The 12,450-nt window shown below is 35.9% G+C and overlaps 1 protein-coding gene across 4 annotated transcripts in view; it reads right to left on the bottom strand.

The window, feature by feature from the left end:
- RARS2 (arginyl-tRNA synthetase 2, mitochondrial) overlaps positions 1-12,450 on the bottom strand; it is an 80,171-nt gene that overhangs the window by 4,179 nt on the left and 63,542 nt on the right. For 3 of the 4 annotated variants that reach the window (XM_056818576.1, XM_001366914.4, XM_056818577.1), the window contains 6 exons: positions 11,295-11,355; positions 9,329-9,405; positions 7,745-7,869; positions 6,891-6,958; positions 6,683-6,792; positions 440-535 (listed from right to left, as the gene is read on the bottom strand). In XM_056818576.1, the coding sequence (XP_056674554.1) occupies positions 440-535; positions 6,683-6,792; positions 6,891-6,958; positions 7,745-7,869; positions 9,329-9,405; positions 11,295-11,355 (537 nt within the window). The remainder of the gene's footprint in view (positions 1-439; positions 536-6,682; positions 6,793-6,890; positions 6,959-7,744; positions 7,870-9,328; positions 9,406-11,294; positions 11,356-12,450) is intronic. The other variant, XR_008916612.1, reaches the window with a different exon arrangement.

The raw sequence follows: 12,450 nt of genomic DNA on the forward strand, positions 1-12,450 counted from the left end.
CCTAAGTACATTACTTTTTCAGTTCCTGCAAAGAGAAAACCATTGCTAGCCAGGAATCAGGAGAAAGAAGCCTTGTTCCTGGCCATTTGCGCCTTTTCCCTTTTCTAGAAAAAACTAAGATTGCTTTTTAAGTGGGAAATCTGCTTAAACATAGGCTCAAGACTCAGGGTACTGATATGGGATAGACAGCATAGCTAATTGGGGCAATAACTTGTCATGGACAGCCAATCCTATTTCCTTAAATTCCTCCCAAAAGGAACCAATGTCTTAAAAATACATTTTGAGATTTTTTTTAAAAGGCAGGTAACCCTCTTTACTACAATTTTATGTGCAGTCCTATTAGAGGCATGGAAGATGGAGAAGACACCTTGTTTATGTTTAATACAACTCTACTGGCAATTCCAACTAGCAGAAACATACATGTTAGACTGAAAATTACCTGAGGAGATGTTGGAGTATGGAAATAGACTGTGGGTCTTGTAAGCAAGTTGCATTGATGTTTCTCAGATGACCACATTCAAATGTCTCTTCTAAACTATGATGCAAGAAACCAAAATCAGAAGGGAAAGAATACCTAAGAATTAAAGATAGCTTTGTGGTTGGTAGTGACAAAATCACAATGAGCTCAATTCAATGAATATTAATTAAGCACCAACTACACATACATGAGGAAAAAACAAAAGAATATGGAAAAGGTATGGGAGAGGTACAAAGTACAATGATAGCACATAAAAGATGTAATATTTTTGGATTTTTTCCAGTTTTCTTTTTCATTTAATAAGCATTTATTTTCTACCTCCTTTCCCATCTTCCAAGTTCACTGACTTAAGTCAATTGAGAACTCCCCCAATAATCTCATGTAATCATATCTATACTTTGATTCTCCCATCCTTACACATGAAAGGTAACTTTTTCCTAGCATTTCTAACTTATAAACAAGATATGCCCCCTTTATGTATTAAGTTATATATATTTACTTGAAACATATCTTGGTATATGGCAGTGATGGCAAACCTATGGCATGGGTGCCAAAGATGGCCTGCAGAGTGTTCTCTAGTTACATGTACCATCCTCCCCCCACCCAGTTTGTTATTAGAAAGGCAAAGGGACTCAGGCAGAGCTGCTCCCCACCCCCTCTCCACCACACCTGACATTTTTTCACATCGCCTGCCCCTCTGCCCAGCAGCCCAATGGCAGTGCTTCCTCCCCTGTGTGTGTGTGTGTGTGTGGGGGGGGGGGGTCTTGCCTGACACTTGGAAGGGGCAGGCATGGCATATAGTCTCTCAGGGACGGGGCATGGCACTTGGTCTCTAAAAGGTTCACTGTCACTGGCATATGGTATAAAGTACTGGGCTGAATCTGACTTGTCAAATTTCACAAGTTTGCCAAGCAGTTTTTATTGATTAGTAAGTCATTTTACCCCAGTTGCTGGGTTCTTTAGCTTATGGACCATTACTTACTAGGTTCATTTGTTTTTTTATGTTATATACTTAATCTGTTCCATTGATAGACATCTTTATTTCTTAATCAACTATTTTAATGATTACTGCTTTGTAGTAGAGTTTTGAGGTTTAGGACCACTTGGCTTCCTTTCCCACTTTTTTAAATTTGTTATTTTTGTTCTTCTGGATGAATTTCACTATTTTCCTGGCTCTATAAATTAATTCTTTGGTAGTTTTATTGGTATGGTATTGCATAAATTAATTTAGTTAGCACTATCATTTTTATCATATTGGTTCAACCTGCCCACAAGCAATTAATAATTTATCCAATTATTTAGGTATGTCCTTTTGACTGTAAAGCATGTTTCATAATTGTATTCACATAGTTTCTGTGTGTCTTCGTGGATAGATTCTTGAACATTTTATAACACCCCATAGTCATTTTAAAAGAGATTTCTTTTTCTTTATAGGTTTGGTTAGTAACATACAGAAATAGTGATGATTTATGAGGGTTTTAAAAATCTTGCAACTTTGTTAAAGTTACTGTTTCAATTAATTATCTAGTTAATGCTTTAGGGTTCTCTAAACCATATTATTTGCAAAAAAGCATAATTGTTTTCTCTTTGCCTATTTCCTCCACTTTTTTCTTGTGCTATTGCTTTTACTAGCATTTTCTAGCACTGTATCAAAAAGGAGTTAGGACAACAGACGGTCTTGCTTTATTCCTACTCTTACTGGAAAGGCTTCTTGTTTATCCCTATTTATGTTGATTTGAAGCTACTACTTACCACATTAAAAACAGGCCCGTTTATCGATAGATATTGAATTATGGTTATATCATAGTATAAAGATCAGCCTGGTTGCAGTATATCTATATATCTATCTATATATCTATATCATTTTTATATAATAGCCTCTTTGTTTAGTTATTTTTAACACCTTTTCTATGTTAGAATCAATAATATATATTAGTTCTAAGGCAGAAGAGCAGTTAAAGGCTCAGCAATGGAGGTTAAGTGACTTGCCCAGGATCACACAGCTAGGAAGTGTCTGGGGCCAAACTGGAGATCAGAACCTCCCAATCTCTAGGCCTGGCTCTCCATCTACTGAGCCATCTAGTTGCCCCCTCTGTCTTTTAATCTATCCCTTCATCTACCCAATTTTATTCTCTCCCCATCCCCTCTTATTTCTCTGCTAACTTGAATGTGTGTCCTACTATCATCCTTGAATAATTCAGATGAAAGTGAGGTTCAAGTGATATCTGATCTCTGTGAACCTTAAAAATTCTCAGACCCTATTTCATAAGGTTGGATTGTGTATCTTAAAAATTCTCAGACCCTACTTCATAAGATTTGGTTAAGACCATTCCCCACTTTAAACAATGAAGGAACTTAGATCAGGAATGTGAGATCTCTACTCCACCCCTACTTAAGCTTGCGTTAGGGAAGAAACTCCTTGCTGAACAATGAAAAATACTTAAACCCATACTTATAATAAGGCAAAAGTTCTTAAGCTGTGCCTATTTTTAGATCTAATACAAAAGGGTGATAAGTACCTATAAAGGTCAGGCAACTTGTGAATGTACAAGGAGCAAAGAGGTGAGAACCTACTCAGAGATTTTTTCAGGTGTGAACTTAATCAAAGGTTTAAAGTCTACTCAGGTGTGAATTAAGAATGGTCTGTCCTTTGGAAAACGTCTACTGTGATTGGTAGATGTGAGAACTTAGGGGAGGTGACATAGGAGAAAATTCCCTTTAAATAGGAGTTCAGATAGAGCTGGGGACAGTCAGCTGGGAAAGGCTGAATTGAAGGAGGCAGCTGGCCAAAGCTGCCTTGAAGGGTCTCTCTCGGGGCTCCCTCTCAGAGATCTTGTGGTGAGTTGATAAAAGACCGACTGATCCCTCTCTTAGGGTTTTCACCTTAGGCTGGCTCATGCTGGCCTAGGCTGGTATAGCCCTTTTTTCTCATTATTCCCTTTTTCTCTCTCTCTTTCTTTAATTCCTCATTTGTATTAATTAAAATCTCTATTAAAAACCCAGTTGTCTTGGGTATATTTAATATTGGGGAATTTTTCCCTGGCGACCACCTTATATTTGATTTAAAACAAGACACTGTCTTGAAACCATATTTTCTGCGGTCACAATTTAAGCCAAAACACTCTTTTAACTGCCACAGTTTATGTCTTCCACTATTTTAATCACTACATCTCTCCACTCCTCCCTCCTTTATACAGAATTCTACTTGTGCACCCCAACTATGTGAGCCAATAAATACCTCCTCCCCCCTTTCTAAAGTTTCTTTCTCTTCCTTCTCCTTTATTCTTTTAAGATCAACAGAACATTGGAAAATCACTCCTGGAGACTGTCTCATTTAACCTGTCAAAACCTTTCCCTTATGTTCTTTTACTGCTTCAGCCTTGCAGAACATTCATTCCAAGTTACCCCCAATAACTTTCTTCACTCCTATTTATGTGCTGTTGAAAGTTGCTGGAATAAGTCACACGGCTGTGCTGAATGAAATCACTGTGAGTCAATGTAATCTGCTCTCCAGTGGGCCCTTGTTTGTTCTTTGCCAATTCCTTTATCCCACTTTCCACAGTTTCTGTTCTAAACATTCTTTTCTTTCCTGAAGTTTCCCTACCATCTCCTTCCTTTTCCCTCTCAGCAGAGGTGATCAACTCATATGTTATCGAGGTCATTCTCTGTGAATTCCCTTTCTGGTTTCTCATCACTTATTTTCTCATCCACTGCTCTTATATCCTTGACCCCATACTGATTCCTGCATCCTTCAGAAGACAGATTTTTAGAGTCAATCTCTTTTTAAATATCAGTTCCTTCTATGCTATCCACAAACATGCCCTGGCTTCTCCCATTCTTAAAAAACTTCCTTAAAAAACTTAAAAAAACAGGTAGGTGGTTCAGTGGATTGAGAGTTAGGCCTAGAGATGGGGAGGTCCTGGGTTCAACTTTGGCTTCAAACACTTTCTAGCTGTGTGACCCTGGGCTAGTCACTTAACCCCCATTGCCTAGTCCTTACAGCTCTTCTGCCTTGGAAGCAATACAAGGTATTCTAAGATGGAAGGTAAGGGTTTTTAAAAAAGCAAAAAACTTTCACTTGCCCATTTTAAGCTACCCATCCCACTCTCCCTAACCCTATATATCCAATCAAGTGCTAAATCTTGGTATCTTTTTTTACCTTCCCATTTCTCTTTTACACACAATCCCTTCTTTTTCTTCGCTTAGCTGCCATTCTCATGTAGGCCCTCATCTCTTGCTAGTATTGCAGTGGCCTCCAAATAGGTGCCCTTCCCTTGAGCTTTCCCCCATTTCAGCACCATACTTCACACAGCCGCCAGTGATATTTTTGGGTGCTTAAGATTGTTATTTCTCTAGTCTACTAACTGTGGAAGTACTAATGGCCCCTGGGATCAAATATATAGTCCTTGATATTACCTTTAAAACCTAGCTCCATCTGCGCCAACCTATCTTTCCAATGCCATCATCTAATACTCTAGGCCTTGAGAAATTCCCCATTTGTCTCTGTCTCTCAGGATCTATCACTTACTCTAAGACTCTGACTTTGCATCTCAGTATCTAGAAGAGTTCCTGGCACACAGTGGGCACTTTACAAATCCTAGTTGATAATTAGGTCACTATACTTTCTCTCTTCCTTTACAAAACCAAACTTGGAGAAAAAGCTATCTTTCCTTATCTCCTCCCACTTACATTCAACCTCTTAGGAGTTCAGTCTTAGTTCACCACTTAACTGGAACTGCTCTAAGATTATCCCCGATTTCTTGCTCAGTCTGAGGTTTACCATAGTTTTTTTAAATTTTCCTGCAGGTTCTGACACTGCTGACCACCCACTTCTGAATACCCCGAGTTTTGATGACATCACTCCCTCCAGATTGTTGCTAATGTCTGATTCTTTGTTGGATCGCCCATGTCTTGTTTTTGTAACCATGAGCATCCCCTAAGCCTGCTGTGGGTCACCACCTTTTCCTTTCCTCCATATTGTGGTTCTTAACCTTTTTTGTATCAGGGAGTCTGGTAACATTTATGGAATTTCCAGTCAAAGTACATGGAATAACTCCTTGCTGTCTTCCTAACCTCACCTGCCATCTTGTCCTCATATATCTGTTCAGACTGTTCTCCATTTCTGGAATGTGCTCTCTCCTCCCAGGCCACTCTCAGAATCCCTAACTTCCCTCAAAGTTTGGCCTCCTCTGCTTCCTAAGGGGACTGTGCCATTGACACCTTTATATTTTAGTGCTCATCCCTGTTTATGATTTACTATATGTAGTTCTTTCTGTTTGTATGTTGTACCGCTCAATATAATGCAAGTTCTTGAAGGGTAAAGACTGATTCTCACTTTGACTTCCTAATCTTCAGTGCCTGTCAGAGCTGCTTATTCCTAGCAGGTGAAAATTGTTGGTTTGGAATGCAAGGTGTTGAACAGTAAATGTCTAGAGAGGAAGTGAAAATAGTTTTGAAATCAGGGAAGTCAGGTAAAAACACTGCTCTGTGAGTGTGTGTGTTTTTTCTTGAAGAAGTTTCCAATTCAGTACTTGCTGATGGGGGCAGCTTGCCATCAAGTATCCCAAACAGCTCAGGCATTCTGACTCAAAGGGAGTACCTCAAGGCACTGATGAATGAAGTTGTTTGACCTAGAAAACCCTTTGGAATTCTGTTAAAATTCTGCTTCAGGGACTTGTACAGATAATTTTCATTTTATTTTTTATCTTTTTTAGTCTAAGACCTAGAAACATGCTTTGGACTAAGAAATGTAATAGACTAAAATGAAATAAAATTACCATGTGTTTAGGAAATGTCATTTGCTTTGGCTTTTAAATGAGGAATTTTATTCTTTTACATACTTTATAGTCTTTCATTTTAATCTTTTCATGCAATTAAAAGAATGTCCAGTTGAGAACAAGTATGCAAACCCCAATTTTTTATATCTTTCAGGATATCAAAGAAGTCTGAAATAACACAAATTTGAAGATACAATGGACTAAATCATTCATTCCTAATCATAACAACCACTTATCTTGAAGTCATAAGCAGTAGTTATCCTATAAATTATGGCTATTGGTCCAGGCCCAAAAATTAGCAATGGGAAATTTAGGAACATGGAATGCTAGGAACCTGGTCTGAGAAGGTATAATAGCAGAGTATTGGAATTTGGGAGAAAGAGTTTAAAGAGAAAAGAGGGACACTTTCCCAGGAGCCCCACCTTACCTAGACAGCCTGGCATGTGTGTATTGCAGGAAAACACCTGTATCACCTCGGCTCTGAAAAACTCGGTCCCAATTAAACTTATAGTCAGACAACAGATGGCCTTTGAAGTCCTGAAAGAATAAAGAACACTGCAGCTCTGTTTCTAGCAACAAAAGATAGGTTTTTAAGAGAGTTCATTTTTGAGAAGGGATGTACAATTTCAACTGACCTGAATAATGAGTGCTGCGAGTCCAACTCTTTCTGCAGTCTCATGTGGATTTTCCAGTTCTTTAGATGCTGTGCAATATTGACAAAAGCTAGTGGATTTTACATACATAACACCATGGCAGACAATTTAAGTGGAATAAAACCTGCCCGAAATGTCTGCTAATAGGAAATTAGCAAGAGCAAATAGAATAGAATATACTTTCTTCTATTAGGCCAATATTACTCAATAAATCACATTTCATTTGCTAGGAAATGGAATCAGTATTCAATGATAAGTAAAATATTCTCACTTTTACTTCCACAAATTACTAACTTTTTTGTTCACTCTAGGATAGGATAGCCACCCATTTTTCCAAAAGCAAAAATAAAATTAAGACATGAGGTATTGTGACAAGAGAAATGTGTACCATAGAGTCTTCACAAAGTTCACATGGAAATTAAGGCAGACTGAAACTGCCTCTAATGGTATGAGAGAGTTACTTAAGAGTCTAGGTTACTGATCTGAACTTCCTCTGACTAGTTGATCTGGAAGATTTCTGGTATCTTGAACTTATGGAAGGTACTCTGATACTTAATAAATTATAATAAATTATATACTTTCAAGTAGCCATTGTAGCAGATCAGTTTTATATACAACAGCACTTAAAAAGATATAAACTTAGGGGCAGATGGGTGGCTTAGTGGACAGAGAGCCAGGCCCAGAAATGGGAGGTCCTGGGTTCAAATTTGACTTCAGACATTTCCTGGCTGGGCACTTGCCTAGTCCTTACTACTCTTCTGCCTTTGAACCAATACCCAGTATGGATTCTAAGACAGAAGGTTGGGTCTTAAAAAAAAAAAAAGCTATAAACTCACTCTTGGAAAAAGCCATGTTTTCTAGCATCCTTAACCGTGTTTCATTTATAACATCCTCCAGAAAAGTAACATCTCCCCTTCGAGTCTTCATTCCTTGTACCACTCCAAAGGGAATGTGTCGACACCTAAAGGAGGGAGATAGGAGCAGAATTTTCATCCCTTTTATTTAGTAGACAACTGAATTAATTTAGCTAAGAAACTTAAAAGAATTACAGAGTAAATAATCTCTTTAACATGCAGAGACCAAAGTTTTCAATAATCTCATTTTAGAAAATAGCAGAAAGAATTGAACATAATATAAAATCCTGCTCACTTAAAATAGGTCATCATCAAATTACTGAAATGATGCATAACTAATATGAATAACTGTTTAATGGATAAAAGGAAATGAGGGCTTTAAAAATCAAGCAACTGAAAACATTGAAAACAATGAAAAGTCAAAATTCATGTAAAATAATAACTGTTGGCCAAAGTCTAAGAACAAACAGTTCTCAAAAGAACTGTGAACTATTAAAAGCTATAGGAAAGATTGCTCCAAAGCACTAATAAGAGAACTGCAAATTGAATAGCTCTTGGGTTTTAGTAACCCCAAAAGTGGGAGGTGACAAAAGATGGGAATAATCAGTGTTGGAGTGGGAGGGAGGGGGGACAGGTACATTAATTGTGAGTTGGTTCACTAGTTTGTAAAGTTATTTGGAACTATGTTCAGAAAATGATTTAAATGGGGAAAATATTCTAAATTAGTATAATTAAATAAAAATTTCCAAATTAAAAGAGAAAATGACTAAAATGTTCTTTTTTATTTTTTTTTTAGCCTAGAAAGGACACTTGTAGACATTTCTCTCTAAGGAGGTCAGTGATAAAAAGAAAGGTCCCATATAAATAAAAGTAATTAGGAGCAAATTTTGTAGAAGTAAAGAACAAAGCAGATGCCTATCTCTCAATGTTTAAACAAACTGGTACATGAATAGTCTATTACTATGCTATAAGAAACAAGGATTCTGATGAATACAGAGAAACACAGAAGGTTATGTGAACTGATACAAAGTGAAATAATAGGAAGCAACATATAAAATGACTATACCAATGCAAATGGAAAGAAAAGCAAAAAAATGGAAATTAAATGCTATGAAACTGTAATGACCATCTTGGACCCAAAGAAACTATATGAAAATGGACCTCTATCTATTTCCCCATTCTTTGTAGAGATGGAAGACTAGGTGAGGTCAAACACTGCATATATTGCTGGACCTGTGTTTGGTTAGTTTTCCTGAATTGTTTTCCCCCTCTTATTCTTCTTATTCTTTGCTATAAGGGGTGACTCATTCCCTGTTCTGGGAAATGCAGGTAATATAAAAAAAATGTTACTAAAAATTAATACTTTGAAGTTAGAAATATAGCTACAATATAAAAAAAGAAATTAACACAAAATTTAAAGTGCTCCATATCTTTCTATATAGAAAGCTCTTAACCTAAAAAGTAAATACTGATTTCAGTAATTTAGCAAAGAATAGTTGGCCTTGTTTTACTCTCCAAAGCTTGTGTCCCAAAAAAGAAGTTTGTCACTTGTACGATAGACATTACCTTTCTGCCCATTCAAATCCCATGAGCTTCAGAATTTGAAATACTTGTTGAAAATGATTTTGTTGGCCTTTATCTGTCTTGGAAAGAAAATAAACTTAGAAAAAGGGATATGTGAAGTTTAATTTAAAACAAAGAATATGAAATAAATTTAGCATTATATACCACTAAACAATACCAGTGACAAGAATTAGGGTACTGGTTATTAAAATAGATAACTGAATACATATACATCCAGTGAACTAATTCAGATTACAAAGTATGATGGAGAAAGAAGATGAAATCCATGGAATTCTACAGAGACAGTGAACATGGATAATATCTAACCTTTAGGATTTACATTTTTTATAGGGGGACCACAGCAAAGAAGTTCTAAAGTTTGATGTTAAAGGCATACTCTTCTGGGGAATGGCAATAGGACAGAAACTGCAGGAGATGAAGGAGGCTTCAGAGTGGACAAGAAATGAGAATGAAGGCTAATTGGGCAGAAATTCTATAAAAGACTCATTCATTCTGATTTAACTCTGTTACACTACAGGTTTTAAAAGAGTAGGAATTCTTCTATGAAAAAGTTTTTTGGTAGTTTGATAGCTATAGCACTGAATAAGTAAATTAATTTGGGTAGGATTGCCTACCCATGAGCAACTAATATTTTTTCAATTATTTAGATTTTAATTGTGTGAAAAGTGTTTTGTAGTTGTGTTCATATAATTCCTGTGTTTGTCTTGGTAGATATATTCCTAGATATTTTATGTTGTCTAGATTGATTTTAAATGGAGTTTCTCTTTCTAACTCCTGCTGCTGAAATATAAAGAAATGCTGATGATTTATGTGGGTTTATCTTGTACCCTGCAACTTTGCTAAAGTTGTTAATTATTTCCATTAGCTTTTTAATTAATTTTCTGGGGTTCTTTAAGTATACCATCATATTATCTGCAAAGAGTGATAGCCTGGTCTCCTTATTGCCAATTTTAGATACCTTCAATTTCTTTTTCTTCTCTAATTGCTACTGCTAGTGTTTCTAATACAATCTTAAATAATAGAGGTGATAATGGGCATCCTTGTTTCACTCCTGATCTTATTGGGAAGGCTTCTAACTTGTCCCTATTGCAGATTATGTTTGCTGATGGTTTTAAATATATACTGTTTATTTTTTTGAGGAAAGGCCCTCCTTCTATTCCTATACTTTCTAGTGTTTTCAATAGGAATGGGTGTTGTATTTTGTCAAAGGCTTTTTCTGCATCTATTGAGATAATTGTGTAATTTCTGTCGGTTTGATTATTGATATGGTCAATTATGTGAATGGTTTTCCTAATATTGAACCATCCTTGAATTCCTGGTATAAATCCTACCTGGTCATAATGAATAATCCTTGTGATCATTTGCTGGAGTGTTTTTGCTGGTATTTTTATTTAAGGTTTTTGCATCTATGTTCATTAAGGAGATTGGCCTGTTGTTTTCTATCTCTTTTTTTGGGTCTCACAGCAGGAATTCTTAAAACATATTTTTGTCATGGACCTCCTCTTTAGCAATCTATTTAAACCCAAGAACTCTTTTTTAGAAAAACGCATAGGATTTTATAGAAGGAAACTAATTAAACTAAAATATAGTTATTAACATATTTTTAAAAATGTTAATTAATCCATTCCCTCTTCAAGGGGAGGGTGAGTGTGTACCCCAGGTTAAGAGCCTTTGCTCTAGAGTAAAATGGCATGATATGCTGACAAAGACAATACAGTCACAATACTATTTCAAAATGCAGTAAAATTTCATTTTAATGAAACAAAAGGGATTGTTTTTTTAAAGCTTTCTTTAAAAACTGCTATCTAAATATTGTTGTTCCTGTAGCAATCTAATATACTGGGTGGAGATGAATCTCCTTTATTGCCTTTGAGAATGGCTCCAAATGCATAATTAATGTTTATGTGGAAAGGATTCTAGGCTTCTGCTCTTTATTCTGTTTACTTACCACATATATCATTGAATCAAAATTGTATTTGTTCATTCGATCAATAGCAGCTGCAAGATCTCTGAAAAACGAAGCCATAAATTAGACATTCCTTAGATCTTTGTACATCTAACAAGATTCTTCAGATCTAAATAAATAAATGAAAAGCTAAATGCTTTAGGAGATATGGAGCAACTATTCGAGAATGCCACATATATTACCAATTGCAGATCTGGTAGCCCTCAAACTTCCTATTACTTATCATTTAAGAAAGTATATAAAACTAGCTAAATCTCCAAGGAAAGTCATCCACCTAACTTATGACTTCTCTCCTTTCTTTCTCAAGTGAAAATTAAAAAAAAAAAGCCTCCATGCAAAGTTCTTGACAATTCTTTTGCTGGTATTAGCAATGACTTTTAAACTTGTCAGTTTTAACTGATTAAATATAATTTTGGGGGGCAAAGACTGCATTTATTAGTTAAGGATAAAGCACAAAGTTGCTATTCATAATATACATAATGAAAAATGAATAGTGAATCATAAACTTTCAAGTGAAGAGATTTTAGGTGGTTAATATTGTGACACATTTATAGATTTTTTTTTGTTAAAATGGCAATATTGCCATCACATATTTGTCAAGAATCTGACATTTTTTCATTATGTTCATTATGGACAGCAACTGTTATTCAAAAATCAATTCAACTACTTAATCATTTTTGTCTGAAAGAAGGGTAAAGACAAAATAAACAAAAAAATACAAATCAAAGATAGAGGTATGGAATTAAAGAAAGGATACTAGTTTTATATCATAGAACATTTTGAACCTGATGAGATTTGAGAAATCTTTTTAATTCAACCCATAAACTTTTCAGGTGAATAATCTGAGGCCCAGAGAAGTTAAACAACTACCTCAAAATCACACTGCTAGGGGAAGCTAGGTAGCACAGTGGTTAGAGTGCAGGCCTGGAGCTGGGAGGACATGAGTTCAAATCTGGCCTCAGATACTTCCTAGCTGTGTGTCTCTGGGAAAATCACTTAACCCTAATTGCCTAGCTCTGACTATTCTCTGTCTTGGAACTGTTATCAAAAGAGAAAAAAGTAAGGGTAAAAAAAAATCACAGAGCTAATAATGGAAAAGATGAAACCAGAACCCCCTTTTCTTAACTCCTAGCATGGC

The sequence above is a fragment of the Monodelphis domestica genome, chromosome 2, assembly GCF_027887165.1.
Source record: "Monodelphis domestica isolate mMonDom1 chromosome 2, mMonDom1.pri, whole genome shotgun sequence".
Lineage (NCBI taxonomy): Eukaryota > Metazoa > Chordata > Mammalia > Didelphimorphia > Didelphidae > Monodelphis > Monodelphis domestica.